Genomic DNA, 25,876 nt, shown 5'->3' with positions numbered 1-25,876 from the left:
GCTCTTCTGGATTTTTGTTTTTAGTTATATTATGTTCAAGGCCCAAGGAACAAAATTGCTAATTGTGACTCTAGCTCAGTTCTGTGAAAGAGAACAAAGTGATTGAGGAAGAAATGAAACTATGCAGCATTACAGAGGGTAGCGTGTCGCAAGAAGAATCGGTCAGAGCTGTTCCTGAGCATCTTGCACAGTGGGTGGAAATCGACAGTGAAGAACAATCGTTTGTTGGAAGGCTATTGGAGTGTCAGAAATGAGTTGTCAGTTGAGAGTGGTCTGGTTTTACGAGGTCTGAGGCTAGTGGTACCCATTGGATTAATAGATAAAATCTTGACTCTGGATCACTAAAGTCATCATGGGATGAGTAAAACGAAGGCTAGGATTTGCCTCCATTATTGGTGGCCAGGGATGGATTTCACAATTGAGAGGTTGGTTAGATACTGTTCTGCCTGTTGTAGTAGTGACAAGGGGTATGAAGCGAGAATTCCTCCAATATGTTGTGGAGACTTTCCAACCAAGCCAAGGGAAGTTGTAGCTATTAATGTGGTGGGACCCATCCATGCTAGAGGAGGTTCCAATTGCCTCTTAGTAATGACTGAGCAACTCTCTTGATGGGCAGAAGTAGGAATTGTTGGTAGCATAGGAACCAAGAGAGTGAGTTTGTAAGTGAAATATTTGGTCAAGAGGATTTACCAAACACCGACAGAAAATTGTCCTCAATTTGTATTATTGGGGATGGAAATATTCTTAAGATGCAGAGGAATTAAGCACAGTGTGCTTGTTGTACCATCCTGAAGGAAATCGAACAGTTGAGTGGTTCAATAAGGAATCAAGGAATGTATACATTTAGATTCTAGGAAGGGTGTGAAAGATGTGAATGTGTAAATCGGGGACTATGTGTTAATAAAACAAGCATTTGCAATGCAATAGGTCTCGCATTTGCTTGAGTTAGTTATTGGCATTGTAAATTACTAACTGGACTTCTCGTGCCACATAAATTGGTCAACCCTGCCTCATAATTTCATCTTTTCCTGCCATATTATTCTAGTGGCCCTGCACTTACATTTACCTTCTTCTATCTGCAGCAAAAAATGAACATTTTGCGATTTAGCATCCTAACTTAAATATGCCATGCTAATTTGAGTAACACTTTCAGCACACTACCATAAGAGTTGCTGGCTGGCTAACACAGTTCCCCCAAAAAAAGACACAAGACAGCCACAGCGAAGAAATAAACTAGAAGGGTTACCCAAACATATCAAGAGTGTTCAAACAGTCAGTGTAATAGGGATGTTAAGTTTTTTTTTTTCCTGAATTATAGCTATAATTGTAAAAAGGAGAGATTAATAAAACATGTACAGTTATCCTTCTAAACCTTTAACAGAAATACACTTTTGGCATTAGACTGTAAAGTTGTAAAATTTAACCGTTATAACCACCCTCTCACAGATATAAAAGTCCCTGTCATAGTGAATACATTGTGTAACCAGGTCAGAAGTTTAGCTGAGAAGGGACAGAAAGTTCTATAAAATAAAATGGGGAAGCGATCCAGGCTGGGGTCCTTGCCAGTAGATAACTTGGCTATCTCCGAGATAACCTTTTTAACCACAAACCTTCTTTAGTGTAGTGGCCTATTGTGATGTGAGGGATGGGATATGTGCCACTGATGTGTATGAATCTGTTAGTCTGCGCAATAGACTCTGTAGGGCATAGTTTTGCATGAAACTGGCAATGTTACCACTATCCTTTCATTTTCATGTCTGTGTCTCCTGGCCATTGAGGAGTTCTTCTACAGTGTCTTTCCTTATCTTAGGCCTCATCTTACAGGCATCTACTTTACCAGTCTTGCTTGCGGCCTGGTTCCCCCCTCTATGCATAGGGTGGAATGTACACTATGATATGCCTCAGCGGGCGGAGGCAAAGCGTAGTGTATGTTCTGCCCTGTACATTTCCAAAGCCTTGAGTTGCTATCTGACCTGAAGTAGTTGTCATCAGACCAAATGGGCCAGAGTGTCGATGGATGCCTTTTTTAGCTCTTTAACTTGTCTCTCTCTCTCTCTATCTATATATATATATATATATATATATATATATATATATATATATATATATATATATATATATATATAGCTATTTGACTGCTAGTGATATACATTTTCTTCTTATGAACGTTTAAGGGTGTCCCAGAGGGTTGAGATGTGAGGCACTGATTATTTGTTTGTTTTCTTGGAGGAAATCCAAGATCGTCTGTCTGATACCTGCGAGGACTTTTTAGTTCTTCATGAGGTTGCTTTTCAATCCCCATGTACGTTTGTGTGAAGAAGGCTAGGGCACTTGCATTGTAAGTAGAATAAGTGAGTGGTTTGAGAGTGCTGAGATCAAAATCTCTGTATATAGAACACAATGCCTCTTGAAGGAACAACTTAAGATTCAGTTTTCCGTTCTTAAAATACGGTATAAATATCGGTTCTACACCATTCAAAGCAGTAAATGACAACCAGCAATTTATGCAATGCAAGTTAATTGTAGAAGCATGTGTACTCATTTGTATAATACATAATGCATTAAAATCATGAAGACGGGGTCAAACAAATCACACTATTCAGCTGAATCTAGGTTGCACATCACCCACTTCCCTGAAGGACTTTTCTTAGCTGTCTTTAGGAGCATAAACGGAACCCAAAGTGAACATGTGGTTAGCTGCTGATAGATGGACTGTGGGCATACGTGCAGTTACTTTGCACCTGGTCCATAAATGTGTTTGTCCATAATATGGCCACCCACCTTTTATTAGGCCTGGATGTGAAGAACGTTTCTGGAGAACTAGCAGGATCTGAGGCAGCTTCAATCTCATTTTAGGAAGTGGCATGTATCTCAGTTGGTTTCCTCTTAACATGCTAGTGAAGGAAAGCCTTTTGGCTGCAGGATGGAGTCCCTTAACATTAAAGTTGAGTAGGTTTCTCATTTCAGTTCCTTGGTCTGTACAGGCTCTCCTATCTGTCGACTGGTTATTCTCCCCAGATTGTAATGTGTTACCCATAGCCAATATAAGGTTTTGCTGGGTGCTCCAACACCCCCCCGCCCCCAAAAGAATAAAACAGTCCCCCTGCCCAAATTTAAGTTCCCACTGTTGCGTAGGTTCTCATTATCCTAATAAGGCTACTGGATTCGGGCAGCAGAATCACTTGTACTGCGGGGAACTGAGTCTGATCCCACACCATGTGACGCCTGTCGGCCTAATCCAGGTTTGTTCTGGCAAACTAGCAGTGCCTCATCTCCACCCAAGAGCAGAGATTATTGGGGCAACCGGGCGCATGACATACATGACTCCTCAGGGGAATCGTGGCCACTCTGATCTCATCCGTTTCAGTTACATTAGTCTCGTGTATGCAAAGACAATCGGAGGCAGAGTAAAGTTTAATAAGGTTTTATTGAAATAACTGCATCTTAGATAATAAAGCATGTATTGCAATAATTAGGACAATGAAGCACAATAAGGTTATAATTGTAACAAGGAGAGTAAAAACACAAAAATAACGCTACCATACTGTCACTAAGGTTGGTTGGGATAGTTCCTACCTAAGCTATGTTAGAGACCAGCATGTTAAGCTCCAATTCTGCCTTTCAAGTTCCCCCTGGGAAGACCTCATCCCTCATACCTGAGCAAGAGGCCTGTAGTCTACATAAGCAGCTGTAGTGAAGCGATCAGCACTCAGTCATGGCCATCTGGCTGGAATCTCCCTCTAACGTACATGGGTCAAAGTATTGTTTTTATAATAAAACATCTGATGTTCCAAGAAAGGATCCCCACGTAAGAGTGTGTATGTTTCTCTGACCATTGGAGACCAAGCATACCACTTTTGCCCACAACCTATCTTACTGCAGCCTTGAGAAAAGCACAGAGTGAAATAAATGTCTTGTTTAAGAATGCAGTGCTGACCTAGGCGAAGAACAGGTAGATAGAGAAAATAAAACAAGACAGCAAATGTGGCTAATGTTAAAACAATACAACAAAGCTAAATAAAATATATCTAGGTTAAAGTGCACAGTGGCAGGCCTAGTTTGCTAAAATAGCGTGTATATAGCTATAGCTAAAATGGCTACATAACACCACCTTCTGGGAAAGTACTGTTAAACAGTCCATCGGGTCTATGATTAATCCAACTTTGCCAATCTTGTTTTGCTTCATTTCCCTACACCACCAACTCCAGTGAGTTAAATGAGTTACCTGTAGCAATTAGTGTTGCTTACTGCCCTATCCTCACAGCATCACAGGAAAACAGAGGACTGTGTAGATGATGACCTACCCTTTCCCTGGCCATCAGGAGTCAGAGTAAACTCTCCTAGTAAAGAAGTGCAATCATCAGTCCTCTCCTCCCATGTCTTCATTTGCAGTTTGTCCCGTACCGCTTTCCTTTCGCTCTGTATATCCTCTGGCAATGGCTTAAGTGCTGGTTTCTGTATGGGGATCTTGTTTCATCTCCTTTGATGTAGTCCCAAGGTCTAAGATCTTGCCTGTGAAGGTGTGATGACTCTGGCAGCCCAATACATTCCCTGCCATGGAGAGTACAAATGGTGTGAGTTTCTCACTTCCAAGCAGACTGGGTGGCCCAAATGGTACGTAACACCTGGCCCCTTTCTCTCTGGAAAGTGTGGTGGCTGGGCAGAGGAGCTGTCTTCTCTGTAAAGCAATATGGGACTGGCCCTGAAAAAGCCATATTTGTGACATCGAACTTGATTTGACCTGCCTCTGGGCAGTTGTCATAGTAGCTTCCTTCCTCTGTAAATATTGTTCACATGGTTAGGATGTCTGGTGTGCTATCTCGTGGCCCGACCAGTGGCCTGCTGCATGCGTTCTGTCCATTTGTATGTCATCTCCGGATGCTGCTGATAGACTGTAGCGAAACAATTGCTTGATGTAGTTTTCAATGTCACCCTTTTCTGCATCCCTAGGAGATCCTCAGATTCATATATTAAGGCATTGTGATCTATTTTCAAGGTGAGTCTAGAGGTCCATGTTTTGATCCATGAGTTCTAGCATTTCACACCGGATAACCTCCAGCTCCTCTCTAGCATCATTGTCATCCTCCAAAAGGAGACCTGTTGTCCCAGTTCCCTCGGGTTGTCTTTTTTTTTTTTTTTTTTTTTTGCAGGTCCTTTGACATGACATTCCTGTCCTCCGGGAGGACATAACTAAGTTTACCAAATAGATTTTAATTTTTTTTTCTCATCTGTTAATTGAGGTTTTACAACAGGACATCATATATATGAATCATCAGAATTTTAACACAATGCGTTATGCAGCAACGGTATTATTAACCACTGTTCAATTGAAATATTACATGGCTTACATTATAGATAAGTTACAACATACCATGAGAACCACTCATATGCTTAGTCTTAATCCTAGGCCATCTAGAAACAGTGTCCGGCAGCACTTGTCCATTTAGAATACTCTACTAGTACTTTCTTAATGTGCCTTGTGGGCCTAGTGTGGTGCGTTGGGTTTAGCATCTAGGGGTAAGCACGTCGTTTGGCAACATTCACTTGTGCAATGCTTTTACAAACTTAGAATCATGAGTTTAAGTGTCATTGTTGAGTAGACAGATGCTATTAACTTTGTGTGAACTAACCATGCAAACTGATAACAACTACTGGTTGCGAAAAACTACACTATTATTTTTGCATACTTGCTTCCCGATCAGGCTGAGGAGCTAAACTGTTTCATTTTAACATGTCAGCGAAGGGGTTAGGTCGGGCACCAGGCATAGTAAACTGTCTTGCAGTCTTCTAGCAGTGCATCAAGGCTCATCAACTCACACATCTCCAGGCCTGCACGGGCGGTGGGTCCGGTGATTTCCACCTACGAGTCACCAGTCGCCTTGCCACAATGAGTCCCAGGTCCATGAAGCGCACCTCCGCTCTGTCGCTTGCCTCTAGGGAATAACCCCAGTATGCTTGACTCCCAGGTAAAAGGGATCCGACGGGCCATGTAGTCAGACAGATTATCGATTACCGCTCGCCAGTAGGAGCATAAGCTAGGACAGGACCACACCATATGTAACAAATCTGCACCATCTCATGACATCTAGGACAAGCCGCGCCCGACGGGCAAAGTATTTATTCACACGGACAGGCTCTGTGGACCAGATAGTATTGTATGAGGCGAAATCTGGAGTTGTGGGGTATGCTAAGGTGCCCCGAAAGAGCCAACCCCCACTGTGCCTCCGCTATTGGACCGCCTGCTTCTACTTCTCATGCCGCATTCAGCGCTCCACTTTCCAGGGCTGTGTGAGTTCGCAGCGCACCTACAAGCCAACTAATTAGGCGACGACCCCAACCCAACACCTGCAGATATTGTATCAGTAAGTGGGTGGGAGGAGCCGCCGAAATATCTCCCCACCCAGTCCCCAGGGCCCGCAACAAGGAGTTGTATAATAGAAACTGACCGGGAGACAGTCCCAGGTCCTGAAGCCTAGAGAACGGGAGCAACCGGCCCTCTTCATAAAGATCGCCCAGCGTAAACAGTTCTGCTTCGTGCCATGCCTGCAATTCCGAGTTCGATGTGACCTTAGGGCCACGTGGCATGCCCGCAGGTGCCAAAGCCGGTAAAAATTAGGCCACTTGTCTCGTCAGTCGAAGGGATCTACGGAAGCATCTATGGGCCACCCTAAGGAACAACTGTTGTGGGGTCGGTGGATGAAACAGGTGTTGAACCTGCAGCAGTGACCAGGGACCACTCTCCGATGCTGTGTCAGACAGCTGGGCTTCCGCTTGCCACCTGGATATCCACTGAAGCTGGGTCGCCAGGTAGTAGTGTTCCAGGTTAGGGACTGCTAGGCCGCCCCTATCGGGTGGAAGGTACAACTTCTTCAGGGCAACTCTACATCGGCTACCGTTCCAAATAAAGTCTCTCAACCCCGTTTCCAGGGCCCTGAAGAATCCAGGAGGAACATAGTGTGGGAGGTTAGAGAAACAATATAGGAGGCGCGGCAGGATGACCATCTTCAGGAGTGCTATCCTGCCCGCCACCAATAGCGGCAGTGTCCTCCAGAACGTCATTTGTGACCTGACCGAGGATACTGCTTTTGTGAGGTTGCCCTCAAGCAGATCCTCCTCATGATGGTAGATTCTGATGCCTAGATATCTGAATGTGCATGGCTGCCAAGGGGAAGAAGCATAACTTAGACCAGTTTACCCTAAGGCCGGATAACCTCGCGAAGCGTTGCAGGATCGTCCCAACTTCTGGCGGGATTAGCGTGATGTCTCTAAAGTACAGAAGGATGTCATCGGCATACAACAACACTGTGTGCAGACCGTCCCCAAGGGGATTCCCCAATCTGTCCCCCTTCCATGCAGGGCTTCTGCCAGAGACTCCATGGCGAGTGAAAACAGTAAAGGTGATAGAGGACAGCCCTGTCTCGTGCTACTCAGCATATACGAATCGGGTCCGATATCGCGGACCCCAACTTTACCCGGATTTGTGGTTTGGTGTATAACCGTTTAACCAGGCGGGTGAAGGAAGGTCCCACACCAAGCCGCTGCAATACTCTGAACAGGTAGTGCCATTCCAGGGAGTCAAAGGCCTTCTCCAAGTCTAGTACAAGACAGCCTGCTCTCGGCCAAGCCTGCCCCACATACTTCATGACTCGGAACAATCTTCTGATATTGTGCGAGGTGTCTCTCTGGGACAAACCCGTTTTGATCAGGGTGGTCTAGACCTGGGACATTCGGCGCCAGTCGCATCGTCAGTGCCTTTGCTAATATTTTGTAATCCGTGTTCAACATTGCTAGGGGGCGGTCCGATCCCATCTATACAGGATCCCTCCCTGGTTTAGGAAGGGAGACCAACATTTCCTCTCCCTGAGTGGCTGATAGTCAACCCCTCCATTCAGCATCCTCATATACGCGGAGCAACCTGGGTGCCAATTGCAACGCGAAGGCTTTGCAGAAGTCTACTGGCAACCTGTCCGGACCTGGCGTTTTACCAGATGCGAGTTCACGAATGCTGGCCTTTATCTCTTCAAGGTCGAGTGGTGCCTAAAGCACCTCCACCCGCTCTTCCTCAGTGCGGCAGTTCCACTTCGGAAAGAAATGCGGCACAGAGGTCGTCTCCAGGAGGGGTCTCAGAGGCATAGAGCGCCCTGTAATGCCTGACCAATTCAGCTTGTATCTCCCCGGGCGCATGCACTAATCCCCCCCCTATCTGCGAGTGGATCTCCACTATCTGCCCCCTCTCACTGTCTCGGCGGATCAACCAGGCTAGTAGTTTACCAGCTTTATCGCCGATGCATGAGTTCTTGCAGAGTGTGCAGCGTAGTTCAAACATCGCAGGCGCTTGAGGAGTGGCAGGTGTTCAGTACGTGCTGCTACTAATTGTGTAGACTCAGTCTGACTGCCGGTTGCCTCCCCCCTCCGGTCGCAACAAAACTCGCTCCACCCGGGTCAGGTCACGTTCAACAGAACAACGCAGATTACATTTGGTCCCCAGGCAATGTCCCCGAACAAAGACTTTGAATGCATGCGTCCCACTCCACCAGGCTCCATGAGGCTATGCCATAATTGAGCTCAAAGTATTCCGGGATCGGAGCACCCAGTGACGCCTTGAACGCTGAGTCTTCGAATAGTTCCGGCCTCAGCTTCCAAGTAGGTACAGCCGGGCGGGAGGTTTCCCAGCTAAGGCTCATGAGTAGAAGGTTATGGTCAGAGTGCGTGCGCACCATATATTCCGTGGTCCCTATTACGGAGGCTAGGTTAGGAGTGCAGAGGGTTCTGTCTAAGCGTACATGTAAAGAATGTGGAGCCGAGTAGGAGGAGTAGACCCTATCCTGCGCATGCCCCCGTATGTCTACTAGTTGCCATTGCTGTGTCCCGGTCACGAGGCAGTCACCACCGGCGACGTGGGCAAGGATCGATCCGGGTTCACATCAAGCCCACTGTTGAAGTCCCCGCCCAGCAGCCATGGGAGGTTGCTCCAGCCCACCAAATGCTGAGACAGGCCATGTAGAAAGGCTGTCTGGTCTATGTTCGGAGCGTATATGGAGCCTAGCACTACAGCATGACCTGCCAGCCTCCCCCCACACCAGCACAAATCGACCCTGTGGGTCCACTGTCTACTCCTCTGCCGCAAAGGGAGTGCCAGCTCTGATCCAAATCAACGCGCCCCTAGCATAAGCTGAGTGCCCTGCCGCGTATAGTTGCCCTCTCCAGTGCTGACGCAACCGGGGGATCTCCGGTCCCACCAGGTGTCTCCTGCAAAAATGCTAGGTGTATTGAGTGCCTTCTAAGATAGGAATAAATGGCATATCGCCACTTGGAGGTTTGTATGCCTCTCATGTTCCAGGTAATCTCTGTATATGAAGACCTATTATAGATAACAAAGCCTCTTTCATCTCCCTTCTCCCCACTCCTTCGTATAGCATCATCTTGTCAGTTGCCCACTCCCAGCTATCGATCAGGTATGTAGTAGGCGCAATCCAGCAGAACCAAAACATAACTAATACCATTAGAGCAGTTAGACAACAGGTCACCGCCCAAACCAAACAATGAAAACAGTGGCGTGCAGCCACACAACCACACATAATGTATTTCCACTAATAGGAGTATGGGGTAGGCCAATCCTACAGAGGAGCAATTCCCATACAGGCCATATAGCCGATAACAGGGGGGGGGGGGTTTCCACATATTACATCTACAGGGAGGTGCATCGCGCGAAGGAGGGCAGCATGTCAACGGCTGCGCACACGGCCACCCAACATCAGACACACTCTCCCGCAGACCAAATCTGCCCCCGGTTCGTTTCTTCAATCATACTGATGGGGTTCTAGTTCAACAAGGGAGTTCCAACAGTGTATAATTACGCCATACAACCCAATAGCCTCTTAAAAGAGCTCATCTGCCGTGGCCGGTGTCACAGGAGGGCCCCCAGCGAGGCTCAGCTCCGACAAGCGGTCCGGAGTAGCAGGTCGGCCACTTGCTGGTTGTGAAAGTTCAGTGTCCAATTCTGACACCAGTGGGGATGTGCTTATCGCCGCAGCAGATTGGATTGCCTCTCTTCTCTCTTGCATTAATTGTTCCAGACCGGGTGCGCGTGTCACAGGGCTGGCTCGGGTTTCACCTTTCCTTCAGGCCCGCCTGGTCCTGTTGCGCCTGCCCCGTGGCATCGATGCGGGCCTCTCAGCGACTCCACTTGTGGCCAGGCCTGATGATTAAAGCTACTCCCATGCCGTCTCAGGCGTGGTGAAGTGGGATTTGTTCTCCGCCACGACACGTAGCTTAGCAGGGAATAGCAGAGAGTAATTCAAACCGAGGGACCTGAGTTTGCGCTTCAGTGGCAGGTAGGGAGCCCGGTCTCTTTGCACCGCTAGAGTATAGTCCGGGAACAGTAAGACCTGCGCTCCATCCACTCGGAGGGGTGAGGTGGTTCTCACAGTTCGAAAAAAGAGGGGGGTAAGAGAGGAGGATTGGGCGGTCCAGTGTACACCCTCCCAACAACGTACTAATATGATGTGGTACACTGTTCCGAAATTGAAAGAGAAGGAAAGAGAAAGGGTCCTGATAATCAGGAGCAATAGTCCTCACACACCATATTTGGTGTCATGCTTCATCATCGGACAGCTCCTCGTCAGACTGGCGCTGCAATGTCTGACGGGCACCCCCCGAGGGGGGGCTCTTTGCCGGAGATCTTTTTGAATATACTCGATGATGCCGCGGAGCCAAATATGGGTCCGAGAGAGGGAAAAATGTACAGAGAAGGAATAGTAAAATTGGCTCAGATCCCTCACTTAATAGTTTATTATTCGCTGTTGGGAAATGGTCAAGATTAAAAAGAAGTCAAGGGAGTGAAATTGGAGACAATGCCCGGACACTCACACAAGAACAATCAGAATAATTAGGGAGGATGGAAGTGATCCAACGCTCCTTAGTATGCGGTCGACATGTTTCGCGTCGTTGTTGGTCCAACAGGATCCCGTGACGCTTCTTCAGGACCTACTAAATCATGAGTTTTCTCAAAAAGAAAAACAAAATACCTACACTCCTGTTGACTAACACTCACAGTCTGGGTGTCATCAGTCGCTTGCTAGGACTAAACCGGACTGTTTTTTCTTTCCTATCAGTCGCCCTAAATATGGGAAAAAGAGGGGGGCTAAAATTAGCTCAGTATATCATCACTTCACCAGTATTCAGGAATGATGAGTATGATTAATGTAGAAAAAAGGGGGTGACAAACTTGTGCAACACTCAGTGATCAGGTGGTTGTAGGCACGCCATGCTGGTAAAATATAGGGTGGCTTACCATATCCATTAGACAATAGGCTCCATGGGATATCGCTGGCCCATCACCTGGTGTACAGAAAATCTGATGGTAAGAGAGCACATGCCAAAGAAGGGGGCACCATATTGTAGTTACATAATTATCATACAAGACCAAGGTAAAATGGCCATAGTTTGGAAATGCGGGACTGACAATTAAAGTGAAATATAAAAATAATATACATATATATCTCTCTCTCACTCCAAATCTGAACAAATACATCAAAGAAGTAAAAAAGATGTGTAAGTCATCAATTTATGCAGAGATACTCATGGACATTCTCAATGTCATGTGCAAGGTGGAGTGAGCAATGAAGGTAGCACATTCAGAAAGTTACGAATGAACGGAGAAATACATTCTTTCAAAATAAATCAGGAGTAGTGCCAAAGTTAAGAGGTACATGAAGGGGATAAAGGTAGGGGGGTATAATGGCCCACGAGTAGTTAAATCCCATGTATCACACCGCAGTCAGTAAAATGAGAAGTAGAGCTCAGGAGGTACATATAGCTAAACCACGGGCCTCCCGCTAAGGGCAGAGCAAAAGGTCCCTAAGACCTGGATGCAGTTCGAACGAAGCGTCGTGATGCAATTCGGCATCACAAATGAGAAAATGGGCACTTACTTTCTTCGTTACCGGTGTTAGATGCAGCACCTACCCGGGGGTCGCGTTCCCGAACGTAAGCGGGAAAGGAAGGCTTCCGGTATAAATAGTCCGCGCGTGTTTACCAATTAGGCAATTAGTTGCTAGGTAACTCCCTCGGGAGTTGGGAACCTTTAGAGAGAATGGAAAAAGGACTGGAAAAACGGGACGTGGTGAATGTCCTCCGCGTGCGGCGGCCATCTTAAGCTAATGTATTGGTCATAAGAAAACAAGAAATAACTTAATTTAAGTTGTCAAAAGTTGTCAAAGACCTGTGTAAAACTCAAATGGCCTTACCTATATTATGAATACAGGGTGGTGAGGTCTAATCCCCTATAGTAAGGGAAAAATTAAATAATAAATTGGAAAGAGAAAGAAAAGGAAAAAACAAACAAACCAAAAAAATGATATAATGGATGGAATGACCATCGAGCAGAACCTTCTAAAATCATTGTTAGAAGGGCAGGAAATCAGCAGCTGCCTACTTTGAAAGATGGAACCAAGGGATATCATCGTTTAATCCCTGGTGGTGGGTATTAAGTCTATATACCCAGCGTTGTTCAAGTTCAAATAGTGAGCGGGTGCCTGGTAGGACACAGGTCTGTAATACCACCCACCGCATATCATCTGGTGTGTGGTTAAGTTCAATAAAATGTATGCTAAGTTTGGTAGTAGTACGTCCACACCGGATGTTGCTACGGTGTTCATTTATCCTAATCTTTACAGGTCGTGTGGTCATCCCCACGTATCTGAGATTACAAGGACAGGTGATAAGGTAAACACAGTTGCGGGTGTTGCAATTAGTATGTCTCAACAGATGCCAAGTTAAAAAGGGTTCTAGATGTAAAGTGTCTGTATGTTTAGTGAGTGAACAGACATTACAATTCCCACACGGAAAGTGACCTTTGACTGGGGGGAGATCCCATAGAGATCTCGGTCTGGACGGGGTGGTGGTGGGTCTAGGTCGGGTGTGTACCAGCATATCTTTTATGTTTGACGTCCTCTTGAACGCAAAAACAGGCTTGGGAATATTTTCACCCCCACTACAGAGGACCGACCATCTCTTATTGATTATCTTCTTAACTGTGTTAGAAAGTGGTGTAAATGTCGAAACACAGGTAAGTTTGTAGTCCATAGACTTCGGGGTTAGCTGTAATAGTGAATCCCTATCACTATACTTGGCTCGTTTGTAAGCTGTTTTTATAACTCTGTCCGGGTAGTGGCGGTCATGTAGTTTAACCTGTAAACTAGAGGCTTGGGTATTGAATAGTCGTAGATCACTACAGTTCCGTCGAAGACGTAGAAACTGTCCAAACGGTAAATTTTCTCTTAGTGCTTTCGGGTGATGGCTCTCGTATAATAATAAGCTGTTCCGATCAATCATTTTTTGGAAGGTGCGGGTCTTCAGTCGACCGTCCTCTATGCTGATTAGCAGATCTAGGAAAGGGATCTCTGTGGTAGATACAGAGGAGGTAAAATTAAGGAAGGGGTCTAGACTATTTACCCATGTCGAAAATGCATCTACTACATCAATAGGGCCATGCCAGATGACAAGGATATCGTCTATATAGCGACGCCACAATTTGATATTAGCGGTAAAGGGATTAGACTCAGGTAAAATAAAACGTTTCTCAAAGTCGTACATGTATAGACAGGCTAGGCTCGGAGCAAAAGTGCTGCCCATCGAGGTCCCGCGGATCTGATGGAAGAGTTTATCCTCAAACTGAAAAAATTTTTGAGTCAAAGCTAGACTAGCACAGTGCATAATGAAATGGACAGGTGTCGTGAGTCCTGAACTGGTAGATAAGAGACGTCTCAACTACCTCCAGTGTGGCCATTTGCGGGATGTTGGTGTATAGAGCCTCAACATCAAGTGTAATCAAGGCATCGACATACACTGTGGAATTAATAGTTTCAATAAGGTTAAGAACGTCTGTAGTGTCTCTCAGATAGGTAGTTGATTGTTGTACAAGGGGTCGTAGAAAGTGGTCACAGAATATCGAAAGTGGTTCAAGGACGGACCCAATCCCTGAGACTATGGGGCGTCCTGGTGGAGGGGAAATGCCCTTATGAATTTTAGGGAGGCAGTAAAAGTAAGGGATACGGGGATCATCTGTATCCAAAAATTCTGCTTCCTTTTGTGATATCCAAGTGTTATTGACAGCTTCCTCTATCATTCCACGTATCTCAGCTTGCAAATGACCCGTAGGGTCCCTTTCAATATGGGCATAATGGGTAGAATCACCAAGAAGGCGAAGGCATTCCTGTCTGTAATCTTCAGTATTCATCACAACAATGGCGCCTCCTTTGTCTGCTGGTTTAATAGTAATATCGGGATCGGTTGCTAGAGTACGGAGTGCCTCGTTCTCAATTCTGGACAAATTAGTAAATTTATGTTGTGGTCGTAGATTTGCGATGTCAGAAGTGACCGCTTTTTCAAAAGCCTGAACCTCACAGGGCATAGAGATAAGTGGAGGAATGAATTGGGAAGGTTTTCTAAGACCCGAGTCCGATGGAGAGTCAACAGTGGGTCTATCTTTAAAGAAAAATTGCAGGCGTATTTTCCTAAAGAACCGAGCCAGTTCGCATTGCAAACGGAACGGATCGTCCTTTGGAGTGGGGACATACCCCAATCCTCTATTCAGTGTCTTGGTTTCATCAGGGGAAAGGAGCCTAGAGGACAAGTTAACCACTAGGTCTTCGTTGAGAGGGTCTTGCCCTGGCTCCTCGTGATCATCTGTGGTTCCTCCTGAGACCAATGGACTCGTCTTCCTCTCCCTCGTCTTCTGCCTCTTCCTCTGCCCCTGCCTTGGCCTAAAAAAGGCACATAGGGTGGCATCGGACGGGGTTGGTAAAAAGGGAAGGGTTGTTGCCATGTCATCGGGTGACCCGGGTGGTATTGTGGAAAATTGAAATAAGGTTGGGGTCTATCGTCATCCGTGCTCCATCCGTCAGAGGATGAACTATGACTGTATTTACGGGGTTTCCTACCAGAGGTGGAGGAGTCATCTGATGAAACGGATGGAGTCTCTATCGTATAGTCTTCTTTGATGTAAGGGTAGATTTTCTCTCTATTGAACCTATTAATATCTTTTTGTAGTTTGGTGATCTTCTGTTGAGTCAAGAAATCTTTAGTTTCGTTAAGGTCAGTGTTGATTTCTGCTAAACGACTCTTGAATGCTGCTATAGAGATTGTGGTTTTGAGTGTATTCTCCATAAAAGTGATCTGTATCGCTATGGATTCTGCTAGTCGTCTAGATGTATTGATAATGAGGACCAGCCAATCCCGGGTGCATTTCCATGCAATCTGCGCCCAGTCCTTCCTAAAGGCAAGGTCTTGAAGGAAGATCCTGGGCATGTTGGATACCAATAGTCCATTAGGAGCTATATTAGCTCTCAGGTATTCGGTCATGATAGTCCCATGCAGGACTGTTTTAACCAGGTCACGTTTAAGATTCTCACAGTTCGCAATACAACATCTCTGTCTGCGTAGTGGAGGAGACGGATGATGAAGGGGCGAGGAGGACTTCCCGGTGGCCTCGACCGCATGGGAACCCGGTGGGCGCACTCCACAGAAAAGAAGGGGCGAGTCTGCCTGTTGGCACCAGACCCCTCAGCCAGTCCTCAGAGTATGCCACTCGGTCTTGGCCCTCTGCGCCCTCCGGAAGGCCCACAATTCTGATATTGTTCCTCCTGGAGCGGCCCTCTGCATCTTCTACTCGGCACTCCAACTCTACCACCCGGGCCTGTATCTCCTCCATCTCTGATTTCAAGCGGGAGGTCATCGGCACCAGTTCGTCCACCCTCGCCTCAATCTCGCCAGTTTTGTCCGCTAGCTTGCGATGGTCGGCATGCAGCAGGACAAGATCACTTGCCACTCTGTCTATTTTGGCTTCCAGCGACGCACGGGCACGCTCCAGTGAGTCCCCAATGCGTTCCACTGCAGTGAGGACCGCATCCAATTTCTGACTATCTTGTGTCACAGTGTCCTGCGATTTTTCCCGGCACCAGAGCGCAACCGCCCCGTCCCGGCCATGATCCAAGTTACAAGTAATCTCCGTCTGTCCACAGACCGCTGTGCACCACCTCGTTAGTTCCCGTTTCCAGCCCACACTTCTGACCGGTCTCCGTCAGGGCAAGGGCACCGATCGGGCGATCTACCATCCAGGGGGTGCATCCATGCGGCAACCAGGATCACCAGGGCCCATTTCCAGCTTCACGCCTCTAACCCCCTGGCGGGGCCGGCTCTGCAGCAATCAGCACCGGGTATTGCCCCCTATGCGTGGGCCTCTTCGTTGTGCACTGGCGGCTGGACGCCGAGGTTTCTCTGTGTCCTGCTTCCGTGCGGGGGTCCAAAGCGATGGGGCAGGTCAGGCCCGCTTGTCGGGGTCAACAGCTCACCACCAACCGACAGCACGAGCAACCCAGTCCTTTACTGCCCCCTCGCCTCTAGCCAAGTGACACTCTCTCCGATCTTGTGGGACACACCTGGAGCGCGCAAGCCCGCTGTAGGCCAGGCAGACTCCACATAGGTGCAGGCGCGGGTCGGCTGCTCCCCGGGGCCCGATCAAACCCCGAGCACCTCCTGTTGGTAGCTTCTCATTTACACCTGGGCAGAGGGTCCAGTTCTCCAGAGGGTGCCCCTCTATCCCCCTTGCCACAGTGAGTTTTCCTGTCCCTTCCGCTCCCTGGGTCTTTCCACTGGACCGGCTTGGGGCTGCCCTCAGCTCCTAGAAGGGCCCGCAAAGACCGCGCTCCTACTCTGCGCTTCTTTTCCCCCGGGGGTATTTCCTTACCTCCGCGGGGGACAGCCACCAGCAATGTATCGCGACCCGAGGGTGTCCCGGCACCGGAGCACAGTCTTCATTTCGGGATCCGCGCCCCTCTGTGCAGCCGCGCCGTCCTGCGGTTCAGTCCCGCAGGCCCGGCCTGTCCAGATGCGGCGTATCTCCGCCGCGGTTCCGCCGGGAGGTCCGCTTTCGGCCCCAACAAGTTGTGGGCTGTAGGGGCTCAGATTTAATTGCCCATCGGGCGGTGCCACTCCCCGGTCCCCTCCGATACTGTTGGATGTGCCGGGCACGACACAGAGCTCTAGAAGCTTGCGTCTGCCATGTTAGACGGCTTGGCCACGCCCCCACCAAATAGATCTTCCATAATGGAACGTGTGAGGGGCGTACTGGACCCTGTGGCAGTTGTCCCAAGGAGGGATCATGTCTACCTCCTCTGTCCGTGCTCAGCTCCTTTTGCATTTCTTGCTTTTTATTGGGAGGTTTGGTGAATATATCCTTCAAATTGAAGTCTTTTCTTAGTTTGTGAGAGGCCATCATGCCTCACTTTTGCCTTGTCCAATGTTATCCGCGAGCGACTACCCTGGACAGTCAACCCAGTCTTTCTAATGAGGCTGTTGAAGAAGGTTGTTTTATTATTTTGCGGCCCTCCCACTCACCACCCCCCCCCCTTTTTTTTTTCTCCCAGCAGAGATTACCACCCAAGGCCAAAAGTGTCCCATCAATTGTAGGCTGAGCCCACAAAACAGCAGGGGTGTAGGGCACTATTAAAACAGAAAAATGCACAAGCCAGATGGGGGCTTGGGTTGAGCACATTTAGTAAGAGCAACCCCTTGGAGTAAGTGGGGCGCATGAGGAAAACAAACACGGAGCTGTGGGGAGCAGTAAAGGAGGGAGAAAGCAAGCAGCCACGAGAGAGCAAACACAGAGCAAGGGGAATGAGAATAGGTTATGGGGTGAGGAGTGGCAGAAGAGTTAGAACAGCAAAACGCATGCACTTTGAAGTGCTTAACTAAGAAAAAAAAGATCGTTCCCCAAAAGTGAGTAGTGGGAGAACGCAATTCAGCTAGGCAAGAGGTTGGCTAAGAGGCCATTCCCCAGGTGAGGGCCCAATGCTAGATGGACAAAAAAGAAGTTAAGTAAGAAGCAAGCAGAAGAGTGATAATAAAGCCAACAAATGGTAAGAAGTGATTGAGCTGCAACTCCCTGTAAATTATTGGTAATCAGAGTAAAGGTCTGTGGAAGCCAGTCCTATTACAACCCTTTAATACATAGTAAGGATGGTAGGTATTTGCCATTCTACTATCCTTGGATACCCAGCCCACCTTTAACACCCACTAGCCCTCTTGTGTTGAAATGTGATTGAGAGAAGTTTAGAAGTTGATAGGTCTTATTCTCCATGCCTTTTCAAACTACTACATTGTGTATCCAGGCTAATAGGCCCATAATAACAAGACATTAGTAAATTGTCCCAGCTACCTGTGGTTAGCAGGGGTGAGACAATTATTAGATGGTTGTTTTATGGGTCATTCATGTTCACTTTCTATTTTATTTTTTATTTTTTTACCCATTCATATGCCTGTAAATAAAATCTCAATTTTTAGTAGTAAGTAATTTAATACTAAAATTATGAGAAACATTATCATTGTAATTGAAACATACAAGTGAAAAATATATATTTGTGGGTACATTAGACATCAGTAGTTAAAAGCGATCTCAAATAATAAAGTACTTTCAATTTGTACAAATAGCATTGTTATTAAAAAAAAAAAAAAAAAAAAGATAGAAAAACAAACAATGGCATGTTATAAAAGACTAAATGGAGTAAGGAAGCTTGGGTCGCAAAAAATGAATTGCGCTGAAGCATTCTCATAAAATCTTATAACCTCAATGTTAATACGCTAGACCTCAGACTGCCCAGTCCTATTAGAAAAGTGCTTCCAGTTTATCCAGTGACAATGTCCTAATACAGAGGCTTTCATCATCTACGTACATTAGCTCGGTACTATGGGTAAAATTCTTTCAGTTTGTGCAAATAGCATGGACTTAAAAATGAAGGCACACGATAATTCTGAAGAACTCCTAATGAATTGAAATAGAAACTAAAGCCATCTTAGACTAACAGAATTAGTCTGTGCTGCTTTCATTGCAGCTGTTTTTTTTCCTATGTTGTATTGATCAACTTGTAGATACCTACATATTTCTGGTGTAGCTTAATGCATCAGGTTTGTAGTGTACTTTTTTTTTTTTTTTTTTTTTTTTAATTTAGATTTGTTAATTGCTTTTTTAAACATATCAAATACATTCTCATTAGGGTACAGTAACAGTCTGTCTTTAACGGAATCATACAGCACAACAATAAATGCAGGTGGTCGGTAGTGCGGACCAGTCCAGATGAGACATTGCTGGAAAGAAGGGCATACTTATGCATGCCGTTTAATAGCATTAAGTTGTGAGGAGTTATGGTGAGTAGGCAGGGCATACTTTCAGCAGTGCCTGCCATACTGGTCGTAATAGAGTACACACAGTAGACACCTTCGTCAATAGTTCGCAATGCATAATGTAAAAACTAAAACGTTCCACCTGGGACAACCAGAATTAAGAGAGTAATAACCATGTTAACCAACATGCTAACTCAAACTGCGCCTTGTAGTGCTCATAGCAGTCATGATGATGATGATATTTCGTTCACATTAACACAGCCTACACTACAGAATCCCAGCCGGACCCTCTTGGAGGTGGTTTTAACCTCCAGCAGTACACCACAATTCCAGTTGAAGGGCCAAACATCTTAGTCCTCCCCACTAGTGGCATCATCAGACTGGTTGGGGGTGCCGTAGCCGGACAGTGTCTGGAATGTCCATGTGTAAGTCTGCTTCTATTGCATCCCAACCATTGGCGATAACTTATTTATGTAAGCCTACTGCATTCTCCCTGTGTAGGGCTATAGTTTCCGCCTGAGCCCAGATCGTAAATTACTGCATCCATCCTACAAGGGGGATTGGGTGGGGGGATGTGTGGGCAGTTTCTGCTTTCGAGTAATTAGACACTTGGCCACAATTAGCCCTAAGTCAAAGTGGAATGTGACTGTTTTTTGCCCTGAGGTAGAGGCCTAGCAGACACACTGCATGTATTTGAACAGCGTGCAAGTCGTCAAGTGACACCCTTCCAGTAGACCACAAGATGGCAGCATGCCCAGAGCTTGTTTACGAGATCAGCGTCTAACAGTTTACAGCGGGGACAGGCAGCAGTGGTGCAATGAGAAAAATCTATTTATATTAGAAGGGGTGAGGTGTGCTCTGTGCACAATATATAGCTGAATCGAGCAGAACTGTGCATTCTGCGGTATGCACACAGGTCTTTCTATTTGGGCAGACCGGTTCTGTCTGTGTAGGGATGTTGGAAGTTTACCCCCCAGCGCTTATGTAAGGATGCAAGCAATGGCACCGTATGTGGTCGTACAGATGCCTCCAGCCAGCGCACCAAGTGGCGTCCAGAACCCAGGATATGAAAATACTGATGGTTTGATGCATAGGGGGTTCACCTGAGATATCTTCCCCACTTTTGTCTTAGCGTACCCAGCAGTGAGTTGTGTAGGAGGATTTGCCCAGGGGAAGAACTGCATCCATCACCAGTGTTTTGTAAGGCAGGCAGACCATGCTGAGAGTTCAGCTGTGGTGGTGAAGTGGCCATCACACGGTCTGCCCAAGAGGGCGAGAGCCAGGGCATATGGAAGAGTCAACTTAATAAGGGTAAGCTTCACCTGAAACACTGGTAAGCCACGTTTAGTAGGGTCAGTTGGGGTTATGGAAGTCAAGCATATGGGTGAAACAGCTGGAGGACCCTATACTGACCCCAGGCCAGCAGGAGTGTAGTGGTGTCAGTAAGTTGCAAAGCAGCAAGCCACATCATGACCCACTGAAGCTGGGTTGCTAAATAATAATGTTCAATGTGGGATACCGGTAGTCTGCCCCTGTCCGTGGGCTGATATTGCTTGGGGAGTGCCTCTAGGCATCTAGAGGTGTTCCATATGTTAGGTTCTAATTCTTGCCTCCATAGAGCGAAAGAATGAGGCATGGATAAAAAGAGGTAAGTTAGCTAAATAAGTGGGGGAGCGCCACAGTTTTAAGCAGTGCCACACAGCCAGTCATCAATACGGGTAAGGTCTGCCAGAATGACATCTGGTAGTGCAGGGATGTGACGGCATATGTCAAGTTGTCATCAAACAGGTCTTTTGGCGAGTGATACATTTGTAAGCCCAGTTATCTAAACATGTGTGATTGCCAATGGAGGAGAAGAACAGAGAAGATCACTGCTGAGTTTTGGGTGTGAGGAGAGAGTGGGAATAGTCAGGATTTGGTCCAGTTGACCCAGAGTTCCGCAAGGGATGCAAACTGATGGAGGGCGCTGGGGATCGATTCAGGAATAGACAATACAACTTTCAGATGTAGCAGTCGAAGTTTAATATGTGATATGGGTCTCCAGTTGCCGGCGAATGTTTCAATGAATCCATATGCAGTGGCCCCTCAGTGTCTTCTTAAATGCATCCCCCCTCAGTAGAACACACTGTTGTAGTGTTATTTGTACTATCGAAATAGCCTGTAATAGCCGTATCAACAGACTTGCAAAAGAGTGGGTCCTCCAACGCCGCCAGTTGCAGGCGCCATGTCCGGGATAGGGGGGATGCTGGTATCTCAGGCAAATTGGAGGCACTAGGGATTATTATCCAAGTGTGTGTGGCCTAGGTACTCTACTCAAGGGTTAACTTTTAGAGTGCCCATCAACCTCTCAATTCTTCCATGAAGCAAGTAGAGTACTGAGTAAAAGGAGTAAACCATAACAGTTGTGTTGCCATAACACCAGAGATCCGCTGACTCCAGTGCCGCAACTAATTTGGCGAGTGCCTGGGCGTAAGAGGAAGCAGTAGTACAAGGCAATGGAGGAAATGATCGGTCTAGTGCCGCATCAAGCATGCAGTTAAAATCTTCCACTCCCCCCAAAAAATAACAAAGACAGACCACCCCAGCACGAGAGAACCTGTGAAATTAAGTGCAGAAATGACCCTTGTTCCACATTTGGGGCATATATACTGCCAAATAGTATGTGACAGCCATCCAGTCTGCTCTTGACTAGAACATATCGGCCCTCTGGGTCCGTGACCACTTCATTGGGCGTGAACGAGGTGCCGGGGTTGAACCCAAAGAAGCGACTCGTGATTAGGAGAAGAAATCAGTGGCATAAATCCGTCCCCTCCAGTGACTCTGCAAACTAGATAGCTTCCAGGTTTGAGGGTTGATTCCTGCAGGAATGCAATATTTATGCCATACCTGCAAAGTTACGAGTAAATGGCTTATTTCCGGGTCTGGTGTGAATACCGTGAACATTCCTTGTTGACACTTTAATGGGGGATCATGGTAAAGATGAGAATGGTGTCCCTGGGGTGATAGTGGCAATGCTGTGCTGTCACGTAAGCACAGTAATATTAAGGATAAATGTAAATGAGACATTTAGCATGTGTAAAATAACATAACAGTAACAATAATCAAGAATACCAATAGAGCAGTGCACCAACTGAGTGCCCACTCAAACCAGTTTATAACAAGCTTGTAGGAGTACTAAGAAGTTCTCACATGTAGGGGGAGAGCCGTATTGTAGGTGGCAACAAACCCCTCAGGTTATACCTAAAGCAGTAATCTATCCGTAGCTAGTTGCATCAGCAAAGTACCAGCATCACTAGAATGAACATACAGTGAACAGCAAAATTAAAAGTCAGTGAAACCGCAGGTTAATTGACTCTGTTGATCGGGGCATAGAAACATGCAGACTCATTATCTTAACATCACATTGTGCATAGTTGGCTGAGATCTAGTTGTGCTATATGATGTCATCTGCCATTTGTGGGGTCATCTCCAGTGTGGAGCTCTGTCTCCGCATGTGAGGGCCATGTTGTGGTAGAACTCATCGATGGAAAAGCCCTTTGAACTAAAGCGTTCCTCCCCCAGTAGTCCTGAGCGCAGATGGGCGATCTGGTTCAAAGCGGTGACAATGGCCACCCGGTTTACCCAGGGTAGTCGACGTGTCAGATGGCGAAGGTCCAGAGGCGTGTGGGCTGCAGGTGTCTAGCCTGTGCCAAGGGTCCTCAGCAGTATCAAAGAAATGTGTGGCGCCCCCAGCAACCACCCGAAGACGCGCCGGAAAGAATAGCGAATATATCATGTCTAAAACATCGAGACGCTTCTTGAATGTCAAGAAAGATCTGCGTTGCCTTTGGACCATGTCTGCATAATCAGGGAAAAATATACCTTGAGTATTATCCACCTCAATCTCAGTGAGTTTCCTTGTTTCGTGTAGGATCAAGTCTTTATCTAAAAAATGTAACAGTTTTAGTACCATTTGGCAGGGGTTGGATCCAGGCAGGGATTTCCTAGCTGCTACACAGTGCACCTGCTCAAGGGAAAAATACTGTGAGATCTTTTATGGTGTGAGTAGTTTCCGCAGCCAGGGTTCCATATATTGTACTGTGTTATGGCCCTCCTTGCCCTCCTGGAGGCCAATTATCCCGTCTTGGATGCCTAATACCCAAATATTGTTTCTCTTTGACCTCCCATCTGCATCTTCAGCTCTTCGTTCCAGGATAGTAATGCATTCATGTAGCAACTTTGAGAGGGGGTCAGGTCCCTAGATTGTGGTTGTAGTTCAGTGAGAGCCTGCTCCGTCAAAGTAACTCTGTCTGCGAGCTTAGGATAATCTGCGTGCCGTAGTTGCAGATCTGAGGTCATATTGTTGATACTGGCTTCCAGTGATATTTTGAAGTGCTAAAGTTTAGCGAGTACGTGTCTAGTTGACCTTCTATAGATGTTGGGGGTGATGGGGGTGATGGGGGCGAGGGGGGTGGAGGATGTCCAGTAGTAACTTCTCTGGGGCAGGTACACCGGAGGTTGGCGTGGAACGCGTCTGTGTGCCCTGTGTATTAGACCGCGTGCGACCCATCGTCGGTGGGCGTATACCGGGAGTCCTCAAGGCTGCAATGATTTTAGTGGGGATAGCAGAGCAAGTTACTTCTGTGATAGTACTCGGCCAGGGTAGGGGCATCTATGTGGAGAAATACAGAGTTAGGGTGGACATACGAGCATCTCATCTAGATCCACATAGGTCATCAGCCGCCAGCCAGATGCTGCGCAGCAGGCAGGTCAGGTCGACGGCTAGCAGGAACAAGCACAGAAAGCCTGGGCCAAGGCCATCACGGAGGCGATCACAGCAGTTGGGAGTGAGTTTGGGTGCATCCCAGTAGGGCCCACCAGTATGAGAAGAACTAATGGGTAGAGGGCCTAGGGCTCTGCTGGGAAAGGCAAATAAGAGCCAGTCTGTGGGCCAGCGCCATTCAGCGGTACGATACTGACTGTGCCAGGGTCGGGTTGCGGCCAGAGCAGGCAGCAAGTCGGGATGAGTCGCGACTCGCCACACACAGAATCTAAGCTTTTCTCTGCCTCTGCACCGTCGTGGCTCATCCAACAAATGTGTGTGCCCGCTGTCCAAATGCTCAGCCCGCTCCCATGCAGGGAATGTGTATTTTTTGGGTGGCCACCCCAGAGGGGAGAGGGGAGAAATGTGAGCAGCACATAAACACGTGTGTCCAGGTTGGCAGTCCGTCCCCACCGGTAATGGATCTGGGTGGTGATTTAGTGGCCTAGGCCTCATTCGGCCCACGTTCACCTCGCTCCACCGCAACTAGCCAATGCAGTCTAAACAGCAGAGAGATCACACCTGTCCACACGGAAAGGCTGGGAATGAGGACCAGGTCATGCAGGACCTCCAATGTTGTCTGGCGTAGTATGGCTTCAAGCAAGGCCCAGGTTCAACTGTGCCACACTCCCAGTCTAGTAAGGGGGAGCGCCTACAATCACTAAATGCGCCCTTATTTATCTACACCCTAGTTCTGGCCTCACAAACCAATCAGCGACAGTCCGCCAGCTTCCCAGTGGCCTAGGTCTTACATGGCCCTAGACCTTATTACCACCTCTGCAGTGGTGGTGCGGGGGCAGGGTGACTCAGCTTTGGGCCTAAGGCACTGGTGAACCAACAGACAGGCCCCAGCGAGGCTCACCTTCAGCACGGCTGCTGCGATCAGCAGCATATCGGCGCCCAGAGCTCCAGTGCTGTTAGGTCACTCAGTGCAAGGCAGAACATTCCATAGTTTGTCAGACAGTAGTGTGATCCTCCATGCGGTCCCCAGCCCTCCTTCACCAAGCCAGTGGGTCCAATCACATTGCATCTGGTTCTAAGGCTGCGGGGCTCTGATGCTATGGCGCTGCACCGGTCCCGATGTCGGCATACTGCGAGCCTCAGCCGTACCTCAGCTATCGCCACTTCCTTCAGACCAGGCAGGCCAGGCCCGCTGCGGCACGGTCAGTAGTCCTCGTTCACTTGTTTCCTTCAGGCAGCTAGACCATCTCCCCTGTGCATGAAAGGGAAAAGAAGGATATCAATGGCAGACACAATTCAGGGAAGAGTGGTGCTCAATGCTCCGAGTAAGCAGGATTAATTACGGATAACCGGGTTTTTACTGTGGAGCCTCTTCAGGGTGCGTCCGTTATATTGGCCTTGCTAGGCATGCGACCTTTGGTAGTGTACAAAGGGGTCGCTGTCCAACAGTAGTTGATTAATTGATCTCCAAGTGCTGCCTGAGTGACAGATTCTTGTTGCACCCTCTGACAGTGCAACTCACAAAAGTATTATCTTTATAGTTTTGTTTAATACTTATTACCCTCTAGCTTTACTTACTATACTTTTTCAAATTTATTTGATTAAGATTTCTTTCTTTTTTTTGTGTTAAACAGGAACATTTCCCTCATTGTGACTGTTTGCCAAGGCATGCAAATTGTTTGCTGGAAAGCACAAAATCCTTTCACGATGGATCGACTTCTCATAAAGTGCAACGAGAAGGTAATCATTCTTTTTTTTCTATTCCTAGAGCATCCTAACGTCTAATTTTTCTGTGTCTCAGTATCCTGGTTGTGTGTAGAACTGAGTGATGTGAGTAGGCATGCTGCTACATTTTAGTTGAATTGGATGAGTCTTCATGGTTTAAATGGTTCTTTTGAAGTTAAATTGCCTAAAACCCACCACACGTAGAAACCA

General features: G+C 47.2%; 1 protein-coding gene across 1 annotated transcript in view; it reads left to right on the top strand.

Annotated features, from left to right (window-relative positions):
* Positions 1 to 25,876, top strand: part of ZCCHC2 (zinc finger CCHC-type containing 2) — a 362,663-nt gene that overhangs the window by 25,068 nt on the left and 311,719 nt on the right. The window contains exon 2 of the mRNA XM_069219490.1: positions 25,576 to 25,681. Coding sequence (XP_069075591.1) covers positions 25,576 to 25,681 — 106 coding nt within the window. The remainder of the gene's footprint in view (positions 1 to 25,575; positions 25,682 to 25,876) is intronic.

This window comes from Pleurodeles waltl, chromosome 2_2, assembly GCF_031143425.1.
Source record: "Pleurodeles waltl isolate 20211129_DDA chromosome 2_2, aPleWal1.hap1.20221129, whole genome shotgun sequence".
Lineage (NCBI taxonomy): Eukaryota > Metazoa > Chordata > Amphibia > Caudata > Salamandridae > Pleurodeles > Pleurodeles waltl.
Note: the sequence above shows the minus strand (reverse complement) of the source record. Positions and strands in the feature narration are given on the sequence as shown.